This window comes from Pseudopipra pipra, chromosome 7 (assembly GCF_036250125.1).
Source record: "Pseudopipra pipra isolate bDixPip1 chromosome 7, bDixPip1.hap1, whole genome shotgun sequence".
Taxonomy (NCBI): domain Eukaryota; kingdom Metazoa; phylum Chordata; class Aves; order Passeriformes; family Pipridae; genus Pseudopipra; species Pseudopipra pipra.
In genome coordinates, this window is record NC_087555.1 from 16,699,734 (window position 1) to 16,718,775 (window position 19,042).

Here is a 19,042-nt window from a genome sequence, read left to right on the forward strand (position 1 = left end):
CTGTGGAAGGGCTCCTGTTTTTCAGCTCTTCTATGCTGTTCACTGCTTTCACACAACTCCTCAGTGACTCCAAGCCCTGTCACCTCAACAGCAGTACTAGTTTGGAGGCAACAATTATGTAGTTTTGTTTTTCACTGGATGCACAGAATTTCAGATGCCCTTTTATTGTCGGGCTGGTCACAGTAGCATCACTCAGTGTAACTTCACAGTCAGCTTTAATTTTTATTACCCCACAACCTTTGTCACCTTGTCATTCATCTTCCTGTCAACTCATTTACTGATTCTGAATAGCAGAGGTCTCCCCAATATCTGGTGCAAACACACACACATACACACACTATCCCTCTGCAGTGCAGTCTTGGCTGAGTAGAGCAGGAATAGAAAAAGCAGAGCAGTAACAGCTTCCCCACAGAGATGGGTTTGCTTCGGGGCAGTGTAACACCAGGAACCATGATCCTATTAACTATGTCTGAAAAGGCACATGTTCTGCCAAGTGCTAGTACCAGAAGAATGTTTTTAGTACTTAAACCTAGGTCTATCAGATGCTCCAGCCCTACCTACCTCAAGAGAAAAGTAACATAAAAGTTTCATAGAAGTTCTCATACTGTGTTCCTTGCTGCAAAGTTTCAGGGGAGGCTCTGCCCCACAAAATGTCTGTATTTGACACTGCAGATACAGGGAAGTCATGAAAAAAATTCATCTCAGATTTGCAGCATCCCTGCAGTGACAGGGGCCATGCCTGTTACAGCAAGTACTAAGATAAGCAGTTTTACAGAAGATATTAGGAAATGCAAATCTAGGTGACCCAGCTTGCACCTCGAGGCTGCTTACCTTGGTTATACTGACCTTCCTTGTTAACTGTACGCCAGGCCATCCCCCTGCCCAGTTCTTACGTGCTCTGAATGCAGGAACACTCCTCTGCTTGGAGCAAACGGTCAGTAACAATGTGATAACTTGGGAGGCTCGATTTTATGGACAAAGCAGATTTATTTGCTCTAGATAGGGCAGCCAGGTACCAGCTAAAATCAAAGCTACTGCAGCAGTGAGTGATACTTTTCCTTCTGCTGTTATTTAAATGTGCCTCTTGACTTTACCACCAGCACTGCTCAGGAAGAAAAGCACCTCTTAACAGTTGCCAAACGTGGGTGAGCACTAGAGGAATACCAGACACTGCTGCCATTTAAAGCAAGAGGACTAATCCATATTTGAGGATGGCTGTTTTAGAGCATAGGCATTAAGGAGAAAGCACACTGAGCCTTGGCCCGGACAGTCTTTCAACACTGATACATAGTAGCTCTAATACACAGGTCTGATGGCAAAGCAGAGAGAACCTAAAGAGCTCCTGGGTTCCCCCCTGCCACTAATTAGGCTATCAAATGTCTGACTCACAGAGAAAATGTTCTCTCTAACTGCAATATAAATACTTTAATTACAAAGTGGTTATAAAACAGACTCTTGCCCCGCACTTCAGTTTGTTCCTTAATTTGTTCCCTAATGTGAGAACCAAAGCCAAACAGCAACCTTACAACCTTCAGAGGGGCTGTTGCATTTCTACCCATGTCTAAAATATAATACAAGGATAGCATTACCAAGACAAAAAGTGCAACAAAAAACCTGCAGTTAATGCAGACACCTTGTTTGAATTTCACCAGGCAAAGAATCAGGCTAAAGGAACTCAGACTGTGACAACTTGCATTCCATCTAAACCAGCATTCACATCATGAACACAGTGAATACTGTACTCGCATTGAAACATCCAACATTAATGAAAAAAATTCCACACCACTCATGTATGTAAAAACTTCATAGTGCAAACTATAACCTTTATTATTATTACTGAGGTACAGAGTATATTCCCAAACCTGAGAGTGGCTAGAAACACTGACAAGTCTAAAGCATCACAATGCTGACCTTATATGCTGACAATTTTCCACATGGAAACCATTTATTTCTTGATCAAAACATCCAGTTTTAAAACTGTTAAAAGTAAAGCTGAAAAGATGGGCTGAACCAAGGTTTTCTGACTTGCAGTCCCCAAGTTGGAAAGATGATCCTGTAAGAAAACGTGTTGCAATAATTCAAGACCGCTTTGTGTTCATCACAGCGCTAAAAAAAGGTGATGGCAACGCATTTTAGATTTTAAGTCATTTGACAATATACACTTTATTCTGATACAAAATTGAAATATTTTAAACAAATTTCAATCCATTATGGACTATACTGAAATTTTTAATTTCTATGCTATTTTAACTTGTTTAACCACAAGTTCTCAGATTCCAGCACACTAGCACCATTGCTCTTGAAGTCTTTGCCAGTTATTATACCATTTTATTCTGTTTCCAGTCTTGCGATATTATCTTCTACATGAAGGCCATTTTTCTTCTACTTGGAGATCCTTGGATTACTTTAGCTCAGGAAAAAGCTAATAGATAGAGATGGCAACCTGTAGCACCCACAGCAGAAAAAGAATCATCCATCAGATATCTGAATTTCAGTGATACTCAAGATCCTACATGCTCCACACAATTTAAGATACAGGCACTTGTCAGAGACCACAGACTGATTTTTAAGAGAACATTCCACCCCAGTGCAGACAGCATATGAAAACATGTTAATGTCTTAAACACAGGAACCAAAGACAGCACATCAGTACATCACACAATCAATGCTTGAAAGACTAAGAGCTTTAAATATTAAACAGATATAAAAGTTAAGATGCTGTGTTCAATTTTCATGTTATGTAATAACATACTTAACACATCTGCATCAATCTGGCCTCCTTTTGGGGAAACCCTCCTTACTACCTGGAAGTACCATCTTTGTTTTCAAATAAACTTCTGTACAACTGCAGCTTAGGGACCAGTGCTTCATTAACTTTGCATCTTTAGATCTCCACCTTTATTTACAGCTGCTATTTTCAACAGCAGCCAGTAAAGAAAAAAGGTGGCTATAAAATAACGTTCTCAACTCTTCAGAGTGACTCTTAGACAAAGCTACACTTGACCAAGTAGTCCCTCCAAGAACGTGTTTATCTTTGACAAAGTTATTTCTGAACAAATTAGGGTACGAATAATTGAACCTAAGCCAATTAGTCTAATAAGAGTGTTATGAATCAAAGTGTGAAAATAATTTTAACAGTGAATATTTAGTTCTTTAAGTAGTGCAAAAAGACCTGTCCAGGGCACAAAACCAGTCTGCAGCAATGTGGGATCCTCTAATGTTAAGGAAAGGTAGAATTCTGCTGTATACATAGGCTAGTAGTAGAATACAAACTAGAAAGTTTTTGTTAAAAATTACTTCTGTTAAAACAATCTTAAGATACTTGCAAGCACAACAGCATCTGCCCTCACCTGAGTAATCGTGAAACACTAATGCTGTTCCCTGTTACCTGTTGCTACACAAATGCCTGGGGGAAGCTCTGCCTAGCAGAGGAAAATCACAGGTTTTCAACCTCCAGGTGTAAGCAAGCAAGCTTGTCACCTCTGCAACAAGCTGACTGGCATAATACACTATGACTGTGACTGTACTGCTGCAGTTTCAGATTTTGGCTCAACCTTGGCTAAGCAAAAACTTTTGTCAAAAGTTTTTTAAAAAAATATATACAGTCATTGGGAGATTTTCCATTAAGTAGCTCCTGATTTTGTGAAAATCTCTGTAAATTACTTCCAAATTAACTTTTAATTTTACATTACTAAATCCTGAACTGCTTTCTGGAAGTTTACAGATGGCAGACAGAAAGTTTAAATACTTGAATCAGTTTGTGAATATCCCTCAGCCTCTGATAAACTGAAATGCAGATTCTATTTGACTATTTTCAGAATAACTGCAGCATAGCCAACACTAAAATAGAAATTGACTTCATAAAAACGATGCACAGGCTCAGAAACTTATCAGGAAGTTTAAAAGGATGCTGGACTGCTATATGAAAGGACCTGTAACGATCAAAGATGCAGAAAAGGAAATATTACATGTTCCAAGCGCTAAGAACCAATGTGCATAAAATCCGATTCCATGAGTTTTCACTTGTACAAAAGCTGTTGGGGATTCAGGGTATCATGTGACAGTACTGGCCTCCACTTAACTACCCTGCCCGAAGGCACACAAAATCTAAAAGGGAGATCTTTGATTTGTACAGGTACATACAACCCCACCTGGTAAGCCAAGCTCCACTCACTAGGAGGGGAGTCCCGGCTCTTGAAGGGTGCAGAATGAATGCAGCAGCAGGTCACACACTGCTGAGAACTGAAGAACTGCTTCAGCGTTGCTGCCTTTCTGGGGGCTCTTTCCATTACATGGCACAGAACAATTTCCCCCCACCCCCGACCCCAGCACACCCCCCTACAGTAACCAGAGTGCCTATTTCAAAACATTTACAATTTGTCTTGTTGATCTGGAACACACAGCAATTTTGTATCTGCCAGGAACACAAGATTCTTGGATAGGAACCAGATGACATATACTGGAATACTTGCTCCTTACTACTTATGGCTTTCCTTGATATCAAAAGGCTGGCAAAGGAAAGCCTAGAAGGAAAGAAGGGTTAAACAGATGTTTTACTATACACTACAAATCTTACCCAGTCAGAAACCTTCAACTGAAGAGGATGTGCAAGACATTCCCCATTTTGTCAAGCAGCAGCTTCTCATTCAACCTGAAAATTAAAGAAATTACTCTTACCTTGTTAAAAAACCTTCCGCTACTCTTTATAATTCATGAAAAATTTTAAAGGCAAACCTTACCTATGCTCATTGCCCTTCCTTTCAGGTCTAAATGCTAGACCTATTGATTTTGAGTCAACTCAAGTAGCTATCACTCAAGGAGGTTCCAAAAGGTGAAGAACTCTTGCTAGACTTTCTTCGATATTTCAGCTGTGATAAGCAGATTTAACTAGCCTTGGGAAAGCTGCTCACTATCAGCACAGTATCTTATGCCTTCACTTTTCTGGAAGTTGAAGCTGTTGCTCCTGCTGCCTTGTCATTCTTTTATTAGGCTGACTTCTCCATACTCAATAGGCTGCTGAAGTCCTGTCTTACGAGTCTCCTTAGCAATGTATGGATCAAAGAAGTACATCCTAGGTTCTGAAAAGCTGGTGAATCACTGTCCTCAGGGCTTACACTTTTCCACATCACAAACAACAGCTAAGCTACCCCACCCACCTACAAAGCGGTCACTTACATCCATCTCTTAAAAGGTTGCATACAGATCTTGTTCATAAAGTTTATTATGACACTATTTTTCAAAGTTAACATTGTTGTCACAGTACAGCTACAAGAGGCCCTGTTAAAAAGAACACTGTCAATACATTCTAAAAAAATTTAGAAATACCAGATCAATTGTCAGAAGGGACATCAACCCCATCCTCCAGTTGTCCCTGCAATCAGTTGCAGACCCCAGGTGCAAGTCTACACATCTTCTACAGCATAGTAACATACAAAACAAGTCGGCAGTTTGGTGTCTCACTCCCTAGTGAGTTGTGGTTTAGTTTCCCATGTTTTCAAACTCCAAATGGGTTGTTTAAAAAATGCCTTTATTGAAGTACAGCCTCCCCCCCACCCCAAGCCCAAATGAATATGTACAACAGAAGCGTTCACTAAACCACCAATTCTTGCTTTAACTTTTGAGATCTTTTAAAACTCCACAGAAAATAAGCAGCAGACTTTGAAATCCATTTTGGAGGCTACCATCTTGACACTGGTTCCTTGTTTTAGTGTACTGCAGTCTAAATACACTCCAATAACAGTGTTTAAATAACATATGTTTAATTTTTTTTTCAAACAACACACTCATTTTTCTACCACTTCTTAAAAATTATAATTCATTATTAATATGACTGATTATGCCTTGAGCCATTTCATACATCTTTGCAGATTCATTCCTATACTGGAATTGCATTTACCTTATACTGCACATTGACCCAGAAGTGAAACAGGTGTGAGTAATTCCAATACATATTGCCAAGTGTCTGAGTATTTCTTTTATTGACTGGGTCCCTACTCTTCTTAGTCTGAATTGACAGCAAGCACTGGCCTGGCAATAGTCAAGAGAATTCACATCAGATGAGGACAGGACAGACTGCAGTGCCTTAATTTGGAGGTCAGAAGTGAGAATGGAGTACCATTTCTAGCCATATGCGCTGGTAACATTTGCTACTCCAGTGCACCAAATCCAGTCGCAGCACACTATCACTCTGCCTGGGGGAACTTGAGGCTGTACATTCTACATCGTGGGAAGTGTTTCTAGTCGGAAAAATACAACTAGATGGTGTTTTATTTTCAAGCTCTTAGCTGAGCACAGACATCTGCAAGGGAAACAGCTTACAAACTATACTACTTCAGAGCCCACGGGGAATGGGCTTTTGGAACGCATTACCTGGGACTGTCAGTGATTACACCTGCGCTACCCTTGGCTCCCAGTCAGAAGAATGTGTCCAGAAAATTGCCTAGGGTGCATGCAAGAAAGTATATAGCCATTAAATTATTGAGGAACATACCTATTACTCTCACTATGACGCCTCATTTAATTGAAACAGTGCAGTCTGGTGTGAGGGAAAAGGAAATGGGGACAAAGGAAGGGGATGAAAATTCCAAGCCACCCTCCCCAAAGTATAGTTTTATTGAAACAGATTCATTGTATATCTCAAGGAAACAGGCACTTGATTCCCCCCACCTTAACTTCTCGGGAATTACAATAAATATAAAGGTAAAAAGCAAGTTTCTTTTTCTCTTAACCCAAGACTTAAACAACTTCAGTTATCCCTTATGCATCTCAAATGAGACGGGAGACAGCTTTCATGTGTCTAAAGTTGGTCTTGTTAAAATATTTATCATGCCTTATTTTCTTGAAGCGCTAGTACTAATACAGAACTACAAATTAAAAAAATATGCACAAACCAAAAAGTATTTTAAATTTTCATTAAGGTAAAGCTTAGTTCTATGATTCACAAACACTAATTTGAGTAACTCAATCCTAGTTATACATCTAAACAAACTATAATGCAACATACAGATGTTTTCCCTCTGTATGCCTATGTAAGTCATGTCAATGACAGTTACGTATATACACTGAGACTAGACCCTTAAGACTGCAAATCAATAGGTGTTTCTATTGTTAACTTTAAATTAATACAAAATAGTAATTGAGAAATGCATTAATCTTCTCTATTAACTAACAAGGAAACACCCTAAACTACATTTTATTTCTGTTATAGTTCTCTGTACTAAATGTGGAAAAACTGAACTACACAAATATTGAAAAGTTAAAAAATCATTGATTTGTTTATTCCTGGTACCACTACCACAATTTACAGGGCAATATACCTGATGTAATGGGAAAATAAAAAGAAAAAAGAAAGACAAAGCTACAACAGAGAAAGACCTCAGGAATGTACATCTAATCGACACTACATTGCATTAATCAATAGCTGCACTTTTTGCAAACTGTGGCTATGACAGTCCTGATCAAGAAGGGTTTCCTGTTTAAGCTGCAGTAACTTTTCTGACTATGGATCATCGTTCCTTCTGTGGCAGATTTTACAGTTCCTCTAATTCATTTGGGACGACTGTCTCAAAGTAACCTGCAGCTTTCCTGACAACTCCTCGCTCTCTCTCCTGCTAAGAACTGTAGCCTGTTGAATACAGGATAAGAAAATTATTACTCTCAGTGAACAGTTGCACATTATTAATCATCATTATAAATATACATTACACCTACCCTTTTTCTGGTAGCATTTTTAGAATCTTCTACCACCATAGCCCCCACTTCCACTTCCAGATCCATAACCACCTACAAAAACAGGATGTATATTGAAATACAAGAATAACAAGGGATTTTAACTCAAAAAACATTCTCTATACAAAATCATGCTTACCACCATAGGGACTGCCTGAACTTCTGCCACCAAAGCTACCACCACCTTTCATGGGACCATAGTTAGACTGCTGCTGTCCACTGTAATTGCCAAAATCATTGTAGTTTCCACTTCCACCATAATTACCTGAAACAAACACAAATTTATAAAGTCATGTTTGATCAACTCTTAGGGCACAAAGCCTGCAAATTATAGTATCCAATGTGAAAGTAATAGTCTAAAACTATTTCAAATGAAGTTCAAGCATTTTGCATGCTACCTTTATGCAAAATGTAACAGAAAACCCTTAACGTTGGAAAATTTATCGATTTGAGTAGGCAATTTGATGTTAACACAATTTAAGGCCCTTAAAGTAAGAAAAGCACGTGAGTTTCACCATCATTCTTCCACTGCCCAACACTCTGCATGTATGACAATAATGTAAATTACATACTAACTATTTGCTCCAAAAAGTGATAGAAGTGTAATGGGCACGCTGCAAATGTACATCAGAAAGTATAATAAAGTATGCAGCAGCTTTTGCAGCTTGACTTCCCAAATTTGGGGCAAACAATAAAAAAAGCTTATAAAAACTTATATTCACAGTCCTTGGAAAGGAAGATGTGATCTACATGATGTGAACTGGTATCTGAGGAAAACAGTGTATTTAAAATGGTCAAAATCTTTAATACTCTACCTCCACATACAGAACTACAGCTGAAACTTTTTGAAAAATACATCCCAGGCAACATAATTTTACAGCGTATCAAAGCTGATCCACACTGAAAAGAACTCTCCTTATGCAACATAGCATTCTATGTTAAAACCTACTTGTACAACCCATTTTATACATATTCCAGCCCCATATTTCAGGCACTGTAAAATGAGACCTGACTAAAAAATACAGATGTCTAATTAAAGTTGGCATCTTACCACCACCAAAATTTCCTCCTTCATTGTAGCCATCATATCCTCCTCCACCACCTCCATATCCACCACCTGGGTTTCCATATCCTGGTCCTCCACCACCACCATAACCTCCTCTGCTGCCATAGCCAGGACCACCTCCATAGTTGCCACCTTTGAATAAAAAAATCAAACTAAACACACCAAAGCCAAATACCGGCAAGGAAAGGTCCATTTAACAAAAAACCCCAAACCAACACAACTGCCCAATAAAAATCTCCCACAGCATTTTCCCTTTATTATACTCATTGTGGTTCCAACTTTATCTAAGCTATTTAACTGAAAAAATCCCCCATGTTTACAAAGTCAGGACCCAAGTAATCCCATACTACTTCCCTCATCCCTTTCTGACTATTGATAATTGTCCTTTTTGGCCTTTGGTAATGTACACATTTCTCTTCAGATGCATTCTGGATATTCATCCAAACTTCATAATGAAAAAGATACTACTGAGCCATGAAAACTCTTACAGCTGATTGAAAACATTTCTGGTATGATAGTTGGCCATTGCTTTGTTCAGTTTTAGTCTTTTCAACTGACAGCAGAATCTTCATTTAGTTCTCAATAATCTTTAACAGCTGCCTCATGACCTCATAATATGAGATTATTTAAAGGGTAAATACAAAGGAGTACTTTTGTCCATCCATCCATCATTTTGTGGGGAAAACAAAAAAAACACTAATTCTTCACAGCTCTACAATGTAGACATTTAACTTCCATTATCACTATTATCACATTATCACCAAAGCAGATTTTGTTTTGAAGGTGAATGCAAGACTTACAGCTTATTCTAACAGTGTGGGGAAAAAGAAAGTGAACAATACACTTACCATCACCAAATCCATTGTATCCGTCACCACCCCCAAAGCTTCCTCTGCTCCCACCACCGCCACCACCACCCCCATAGCCTCCTAGAACACAAAACAGATGAGAATGTTTTCCTGAACACACATGTTAAATGTTTAAGCCAACTGACACAGGAAATAAAAAAAAACCAAACCACACCAGAAATCACATTCTATATAAATATTCCAGTCATTTACCTCTCCCACCAAAGTTTCCTCCTCGGCCAAAGTTCCCTCCACCGCCTCCAAAGTTTCCACGGCCCATGAAGTTGCCGGAGCCACCCCCACGACCTACAAAATATTTCACTTGAATTACATTAATTGAAAGCCCGTTACATAAAATAACTATGCACAACTACAACTCACCTCTCTGAGAGCTAGCAGTCTGCATCTCTTGTTTTGAGAGTGCTTTTTTCACTTCACAGTTATGTCCATTTATAGTATGATATTTCTGAACTACAGAAAATTGTGAAATAGCAAAGTTAGAAAATCGCATCACAATAATATGCTGTAAAACTCTCAGAGACAGCTACTGTAAGGCATGAGCACAATTAAAAGAAAAATGAAACTGACCCCATCTCTTACAACAGTAAAGCAGCCGACTATGCAAACACCTCATTCCACATGCTGCTGTTCTGAAGTCTTACACTAACACTTATCCCGCAAAAGTAGTACTCAATGAAGAGTTACATACCAACAATTTTATCAACTGTATCATGATCATCGAAAGTTACAAAAGCGAAGCCTCTTTTCTTTCCACTCTGCCTGTCTTCCATGACTTCTATGGTTTCAATCTTGCCATATTTTTCAAAGTACTCCCTTAAATTATATTCTTCTGTATCTTCTTTAATTCCACCAACAAATATTTTCTTTACTGTGAGATGTGCCCCAGGCTTTACAGAATCCTGAAATGCCAAAAATGACATTCAGTGCTTCACATTATTAGGTAAACACTAGGAAAAAAGGTTAACTGAAACACTAACTCACCTCCCTCGAAACTGCTCTCTTTGGTTCAACCACGCGCCCATCAACCTTATGTGGTCGAGCACTCATGGCAGCATCCACCTCCTCCACACAAGAGTAAGTCACAAAGCCGAAGCCTCTGGAACGTTTTGTCTGGGGGTCTCTCATCACCTGCAAGAACACAGGAGGTATCTGCATCTCTGTCCTAGATTAAGTACCTATACCCTTTCAAAACCACCAACTATTATTAGACACTTTACCACACAGTCCGTGAGTGTGCCCCATTTTTCAAAGTGCTCTCTCAAGCTATCATCTGTTGTTTCAAAGCTCAGACCTCCAATGAACAGCTTTCGCAACTGCTCTGGCTCCTTCGGCTCATGGCCCTACAAAATCAAAAATCAAAAACATATTTTGAATACAAATCACAGAATTAAAATTTCACAGAATTACTAAAAATTATCTGTGCACATTATACCTACAAATAGGTGGAATATATTTACATTAAACCAATGACTTCTAATGGGTATAAGACAGCAGCATAATAAACAATTAATGAGGTGTGATTTTAATTAAAACACTAACTAACTAACAACCTTAAGAGTGCTCAAATGCAAACAGTAAAAGAATTTCAATATACTAAATAACTTGGTTGTTCCCCACCCCCTGGAAGTGCATTCATTTTATGCCTATCTTTGAGTTGCAGATTGCTCTGTAGGGACTAGCGAAGAAGCACTGCTGGATAAAGTTCTAACATTTCATGAAGCATAATCACAAAGAACTATAAAAAATTTAAGGATACAGAAATGAGTTTAATTGAAGTTTTTGACAACATTGCCTATATATGAGCAGTCACATTTTAAAATGAAGTTTTAGAGCCCAGTTTTCTATAGAATGATTAAAGTGGGCTTACAAGTACAATCGTGTTTCTGCTTTCAGTGCTGCATTTTTTTAGTAGGCAGGGAATTTCCCCACACCTTTGACAGGAGTTTACAAAATATTATTTTAAAACTTTCTTCCACTGTAAGGGAAGTCTTACCAAAAGGCAACCAAATTAAAACCTTGTTTTGCAATCATGAACTTCTGTGCATGTGAAACACTCCACGAGGTACTGGCCAGCTATACTATGTATGACTTCAGTTCTGCAGCACAAATGCGCAACAGGCTTCGCTGTTTCTGCTGCAGTGCACTGAACCAACTAGATGCAGCGTTATTGTAAGAGGTGAACTACATAAAACCAGCCACAGACTTCTATGTGTAGACATCTTGCTTCAAACCTGAGGTGCTTTAAGCTCTGCTAAGGTGCTAGGAATAGCCAGGAAAGCACCCCTTTGAGTGAGATTTTCTGATTTACACAGTGCTTTAGGAAATTGTTGGTTTATAATGTTCAGGTTGTACTACAGGAAACAACACCTACGACAATGAAAAACTGACTGAGAAGCAAATCCCTGCTTTCATAACTGCTAAACTTTGTGAGAAACAGCACAAGCATTCTCAGTTATAGTTTTCTATTTATGGTCTTGTTACTGCAGGAACATTATATAAATGATTAACAGTCAACAATACTAGGACTACAAAGTTAAGCTTCTTTCCTAGGGTCTTCTAAGTGGTCTGGACTACAAAAGTATAATAAATAAAATCTCCCTTCTAAGTATATGTAAACTTAAAATTTTATAGGGTAACACACCCACTGCATACAGAAACTGCTTTAGGCCAAGTGTTGTTTTCTGTTGCTGTTTTTTTTTAAATCGACAGACAATATGTAATTTCTACCTGGGTCATGTTAAAGCTGGGAACACTGGGTGTTTCAAAGTCTCTTACATACATTAAAGGAAATTTATTTTGTGGAACTGCAGAGTTCAGACTCCTCCAAAACAAAAAACCTATATAAGGAAAAACTAGACAAACTTTTTACAGTTTTCTAATATCCCTCAAGGCTATGATGGTTTTCAGCTAACAACTCAGACTGCTTTTACCTTCAAAGAATGACCACACAACTTTTCAGGTCACTCCTGAAAGGAAAAGTGAAGTCCTTCTCAGCTTATTGTTATTATGTGCACATGAACTGCTGTTCTCATACAGGAGCAAGAACACCTGCTGTTATAGCTTCTCTCTTTCATTAGAAAGAAATTATCCTCAGGACACACCTATGTTATAGGCACTCTATACAAAAATAAAAGGCAGCATTTTCTTATGAATTAGTTTTTTTCCAGACAGTTTGTTCTCACTGGGCTTTTCAGTGCTGTCCTATATGACAAAGCGCTGTTTTCTCGGTTGTTCTGCTGGAGGTTACTCATAGCAGCAGTCTCTCCTGAGCAGCAAATGCTGTACAACACCTCTCTCCCTTCCTCCTTAGTTTAACTACCACACTGCTCCAACAAAATCAGCAGGCGGCCTCCTACTCCGCTGACACCGCAGGCCAGCACGCCATTTTGCAGCTCTCCTCTACGGGGGCGGAGAGTTTAAGCTGTAAGAACGCCCAGCCTGCATTTAGCCGCCAAGACGCTGTTTCTCCCCTGGAACTGTTTAAGGGGTTTCCAAGCACATTAATAGGCTCTGATAAGGCGGGAAACTTTCTTTCCTGCCTCGACTACTGGCTTCCTCCCTAAAGCCAAGGCTCTGCGCAGTCCCGACCGCCTCCATTTTGTGAGCGGCCGCGTCTCCTCCGCCGTCAATATGGAGCCGGGGGCGGGGCCCCGCCGTCAGATCCCAGCGCCGCAGTGGCGCCATGGGCGGGGCCCGCCGGCCCGGCAGGAGGGCAGGGACAGGCCGGCGCTGAGGGGACTGCGCGGTCCCCTCCGCTCACCTCCTCCCGCCAGCAACGTCGAAACACCGGTTCCTAGGTCCTACCTAAACCCCCAAACGCTCAGCACAACCTAACTGTACCTCTCATCAGAGGGGAGGAAAAGATGGCAGCTAGAATCCTAATCTTTGCAGAAATCCGGACACCTTTTGACAATGCTGCTGTAGATACATACTGCCTCTATCCCGAGGCTGCTATCAACTGAAATTTCCTATGGCAGGGGTTTTGAATAATCAGCCTTTTGGAGCTGCAGTATTTCTCTCTAGAGGCACAGGTTTCAGGTGGAGCCCTCCCATGCATTATACCTCTATGAACCAAGTGTCCACAAAATGCCTGGCACCACACCTACAGGCAGCTGTGGCTAAACGTGAGACCATTCTGTCCCCCAGGCAGTACAATCCTAGACTGTCTTCTGAAACGGGAAAGCTGACAGGCAACTGTGGCCTCAGCACCTTTCTCTGTGAAACAGTTTCTCTACAAACTCTATAGGTTTTAAAATCATTCCAGGGCAAGCTACTTTTGTGAACTACAAGAGCTTGTGAACTACAAGTATGCAGCTGAGCAACCTCAGTTACACTCTATCTAAAGTCCAAATCAGTGAGAGAGTTTCAACATTCCTTCCAGAAGGACTTTACATACACGCTACCAGACGCATGCAACTCTAACAAGATTTGTTCTTAACCCAAGTGTAGAGGCCCTCCCACATTGCAGTAGTATATCATTCCAGAAAAAAGTTGGTTTCAACTAGCTATTCAGGCATCCTGAAAAAATGATGTTAGAAAGCAAGCAAATCGAAATAAACAATCAGAAAATGCCTCAGTTATAAACTATATAGACATATTTAACACCCTTTTTGCTGATCTTAAAATTACCTTCTGAAGGGTATCAAGACCTTCACCCCCCTCCCATTTCCACACCCTGCCCCAAAGTAACTAGCTCCCATCCTCCCAGAAACAGCCCCAACATCTTCTCTATACTACGCACCTTATTCAGTCTACGGTATTTCTGCTAGAAGCAAAAGAAAACAGTTATTTTTACTTAGTACAGCTCGCTTTCATTTGCAGTGACTATCAGGCAACCATTTTTTCATAAAAAAAAAAAAAAAAGAAAAAAGAAAAAAGGAACCTGTCTTCATTCCCACTAAAAACAGAACTTTGAAGATATGAAGTATTCAAGTTCCTGCTGATACTCTGAGGATGCATGAATTTTTCAATAATTACAGCTTGCTTTAATCAGAAACATATATTTAATTGGTTTTGTTTTAACAGAAAACTAGAAAAGCAAAATTTCCCCGTTATGCTAACACCCCACCCCTTAAAACTGTAAGCAATAAACTGAAATTTAAAGTTACTCTGCTAACACGGGGATGAAGAAGGTAGAAAAAAAAAGCCATTTATTAATATATCAGATAGAAATTAGTAACTTGGGTTTTTTTCTTTTGTTTCCCCTTAAAACTTGTGTTTTTCAATAAAAAAAACAATCCTCTCACCTGTGAGGATCGTCTTCCTTTCCTCTTGTAGTCTTCCACCTCTCTCTCTTCCTTAATAGCAGCCATTTTGGAAGGGTACTCTAACTCAGCCTTTCTTATAGATCTAGGAAACCTAGAAAACAGGTTGGATAAGTCAGCACTTACCCCAATTCCTGTGACACAGGGCCTTCTCTGGCTGAAATGCACAGGTGTGGCTTTACAGGGCGAAATGGGTAAAAGCAGGAAAAAAAATCCAAGTATTTAAACGGGTAAAAATCCTCAGCCTATTTGCTGATGATTATGAAGAGCTGCAGAAGGAACATCTGCTATCCTAGTAAAGCTCGTTTTACAACTGTTGGAATACCTAGGTACAATGCTAAAATCTGCAGAAAACCTGTATCTATTACTGTCTTACATAACTATCACGGATACAACTGATACAGGGCAAGCAAATGCCACCTCTGATACCCAAAACCACTATATAAATTCTAAATATATATATAAATATACAAATATATATATAAAAATATCTAAATCTAAAATCTCTGGGTTTTAAACCCCAAAACACTTAACATTTTGCAAATAGTGCTAGTAAGAACTATCTGATGGTAACCTATTGTAATCAGCAATCCAGCATCCTGGAACACTAAAGGATGTCTTACAATGTTTTCTGCACTGAAAACCATTTACCACTATCAGCAGTGGAATTTACTGACTGTCTCTTGCAACATCAGGAATTTTAACATCTGATCCTCAGCAATATGTAACACTAGACATTTACATTACTTTTGCTTCCAAATTATCTATTTGATTACTGTATTATATAAAGTTATGTATGTATCATTACAAAAATTACATCTTCTACAAGATAACCTCAGTGGATGAACCCATACCTATACATTTAAACAAAAAAATGTTCCCTACAGCCTTTATTCTTTAAAATTTTTTGAGATCTTCAAGTTACTTGCCTTAGTATTAGCACATTGGTATCTGACCACAATTCATCACTACTTTGGATGTTTCCTGAAACTTTATTACAGTCACTAAAATGCAATACTGTATATTTTATAACATACTTCAGTAAAACTACTCTTGTGGTGTATTAAAATCACAGATTAGGTGTGTTTCTGTGGGGGTTGTTTGTTTGGGTTGGGGTTTTTTTTTAAAGTTTTCTTCGTGCAAATACTGCATACAGAAAGGCAGACAGGTCTCTACTAATGACCAATATGTGCTGTTATTCATAGTGGAAATTATTGTTTAATATAATTCCATTTTAAAATACAGCTTTAAATTAAACTCAACTGTGAAATCTTGAGTATCATGATTTAATGCATTAACAATTTTAAAGGTTTTATTAAGTAACATCGAAGTGTTTGTATTATCTTTAATTCCTCTCTACACAATATTAAACCTCCTCTTGAAATCTATTAAATCAAACAACAGTTTGACTTAGGAGGTATTAGGATATTAAGTGCTTCAACTGAGCTGTTCAGTTCTTGAAGTCATACATGGCAGGTATGGAACAGACCATTAACAGTTCAAAGGCTTTTTATAAACTGGCTGTATGGCAAAATACAACTTCAGGAATTGTTAGGAGGAAAGGGATAAACTTATTTAAATACTTTTTGTAAGTAATGGAAAGTATGCAATCCCTCTCTAATTTTGTCACTTGCTGCTTCCCCCAGTGAGGCTCAGTGCTGGCCAACATTAAGCTCCCGGGCATGGTCTCTGCAGGCCATGACGGTCAGAACAGTATTGTCTCCTTGCTAATGCCACACCACCAGCTCAGTTGGAACACAGCTATCACTAAATGCTAGTTTAACTAGCATTGAATACTTACATACTGCAACTTCACTACAGAAATGAAAGTAGTCTCAGAGCAAATCTCTTAGCTTATAATGACAAAAAAGTCATTAGGAGACGTCTCACTACTCAAAGGAACTTACAATGCTGCTGTATCTCTTACAGGAGACAAGGAGCTAACAGAGGCAAAACAGACATTCCCAAGATGGAGGTTTTCCTGTCCAATAAGAGAATACTATGGAGATATATCAGTCTTTTCTGTAAATAGCTAAAGTTGGACCTAAAATGCACACACTTAGTGTACTGTAGTAAACCTAAAAGTTAAAGCAGGGAAAAAATTATTTTCAGCTTTAGGTGTGTTGGTAGCTTATTCCCAATGCCAACAGGAATGTCTGCCTGGGAAAAAAATTGCCAAGATAAAAGCTTAGTATCTTATGTGATGGATTTTCAAGCTTTACAGAAGCATGTTCAAATGCTTTGAATACATCAACCCCTCCAGTTAAACCCTGAAGCTGCTAAAACAATTGCTTACATGGAAAAGTTATTTTTAGCTGTTTTGCTAAGGGATCCAGTTTCTTCTCTGCTTTTAATGTAGGAACAGTAGTTGATGTAGATCACTAGTGTGATCTCTTGTTTTCTGATCTTAATTTTATAGGGTTTCATCTTGCAATGAAGGGAATAAACAGCACACAAAAGAATCTGCACTATTCTCACCACACTCTGAAATACTTGAGAAAAAAACCTTTGAGAAAAGGTTTCGAGGAAAGAAAAGAAAAGGGGGAAGATAATGACCATTTCCCTCCAAATAGGGCAGGGATGATTGCTTCAGTCTGCATTTGATCTCGGCTTCAATAAAGTTCAGGATATCTGAACCAAGGTTTGTACAGGGCTGCCTCTTCGTGCTGCACACCAAGATCATGGCTGGATGCCACCAAACGTCGTGACTTTTGTGCATGTGTGGTTGGGGGAGTGAAGATAGGGAAGAGAGCTCTGTACTTTGCCTTTCCCCACCCTCTCCGGGCAGCAGAGGCTCGCTACACGTGTTAACTCCCCCTAGAAAGAGGTGAGAGATATTAGGGAGGTGTCGCAACGTGTATCAGCATTCCTCTACGAGAAGCAGCGTACTGCACCTAACGATCTTAACGCTTTAAAAGTCTGTTCTGAGGAAAGCGAGTGTGGAAAAAATGTCCCTGGCGCACTACTCGGGTAACTTACGTGGGGGGAGGGGAGAACACAGGGAGGGCAGAACAATGACACAGGCACGTGTGGGGCTCGCCTCTCCCTACTCCCGCCTGAATCCGCGCCCAGGTGTTTCGATGTGCCCAGGACTGCTGCGGAGGACTCTGCTACTCACAGCCCTGCCCCAGGCCGAGGGCCGGGCCGCTCTCGCCCACACGCCAGAGCGCTGCAAAATGGCGGCCGCAGCTCGCGGGGCCACGCGGCGGAAGCGCCGCTCTCCCGCTCCCTCCCTTTTCCTGCCCGCGCCATTGCGGAATAAAGCGCCGCGTCGCTGGGGAAAGCGGGTCTGGAGCGCGCCAGGAACGCTACAAGGAGGTGGCGGCCACGGGAACCGCGAGGGGCTCCGTGAGGTGCCCCCCACCCTCGCTCCGCGCCCTCCCGCCCGCCTGCGCCTGAGGGCTCGGGTAGAGATCGAGCTGCTCCGGCTCCGCGCGACGAGCCGCCTGGCCTGGCCTGGCCTCTCCTTCGACCCCCGCCTTGGCCGAGCCCGGCGAGGCCCACTCCCCGTTACCTCCATTTTGTGCCCGGACTTGCCTCGCGCAGCGCCAATATGGAGCCGAGCGGGAAAAGGGAGGAGGGCGAGGGGGGGTGTCACGTGGCGGGAAGGCGGGCTCGGGCCGCGCGCGCGCTCCAGCCATTAACGTTTTTCTCCTCAGGGCCCGCCGCCCCTCTCCCCCGCCCGCGCGCCCCGCCGGGGGGGCAGAAAAGGCCGGGAGCGAGGGAAGGTGAGGAGAGGAAAAATGGGCAGAGGGGTCGAGAAGCGAGAAAAGATAAGATATCACCGTGCCGAGCGTTCAGCGAAAGCGCCTTCTCGCCCCCGTCGGTCCCACGCCGGCCGCTGGCCCCGCGCACGAACCTCCGCCCGCCCGCTGTGGGGGTGGCGGCGCCGGCGCAGCCGCGACTGGCGCGCGGGGCGGCCCCGCCCCCCGGGCGTGGCCCCGCCCTGCGGGCGGTGCGGCCCCTGCAGGGCGGTGTCCGCGCGTCTGAGGCTCGGCGCGGAGGGGGCGGTGAGGGGGGCGGCCGTGCTTTGTGCGAAAGAGAAGGAAGGAGGAGATGCGGTGTTTACGGGGGACTTCCTCAGGAGTATCAGAATGTGCCTGAGGCGCCCAGGA

The 19,042-nt window shown here is 41.2% G+C and overlaps 1 protein-coding gene across 16 annotated transcripts; it reads right to left on the reverse strand.

The window, feature by feature from the left end:
- Positions 1 to 1,795: 1,795 nt before the first annotated feature.
- HNRNPA3 (heterogeneous nuclear ribonucleoprotein A3) lies at positions 1,796 to 18,823 on the reverse strand. Of its 16 annotated transcripts, none has more exons than XR_010431895.1 (14): positions 17,224 to 18,175; positions 14,910 to 15,021; positions 14,405 to 14,428; positions 10,881 to 11,003; positions 10,645 to 10,791; positions 10,352 to 10,562; positions 10,024 to 10,113; positions 9,856 to 9,963; positions 9,643 to 9,723; positions 8,780 to 8,926; positions 7,868 to 7,993; positions 7,711 to 7,782; positions 4,577 to 4,651; positions 1,796 to 2,053 (listed from the first exon to the last, which is right to left on the reverse strand). XR_010431895.1 is itself a non-coding variant. In XM_064660755.1 (13 exons), the coding sequence occupies exons 2-12, from the start codon at positions 14,973 to 14,975 to the stop codon at positions 7,730 to 7,732; spliced, it is 1,173 nt and encodes a 390-aa protein (XP_064516825.1). In that variant the 5' UTR covers positions 14,976 to 15,021; positions 18,713 to 18,823; the 3' UTR covers positions 5,204 to 7,624; positions 7,711 to 7,729. The 16 variants fall into 16 exon arrangements, 14 of the variants coding, with proteins under 14 accessions (XP_064516825.1, XP_064516823.1, XP_064516827.1 ...); XR_010431894.1 differs by having other exon boundaries at positions 1,796 to 2,443; XM_064660755.1 differs by lacking the exons at positions 1,796 to 2,053; positions 4,577 to 4,651; positions 17,224 to 18,175 and adding exons at positions 5,204 to 7,624; positions 18,713 to 18,823 and having other exon boundaries at positions 14,405 to 14,425.
- Between the last annotated feature and the right edge of the window lie 219 nt (positions 18,824 to 19,042).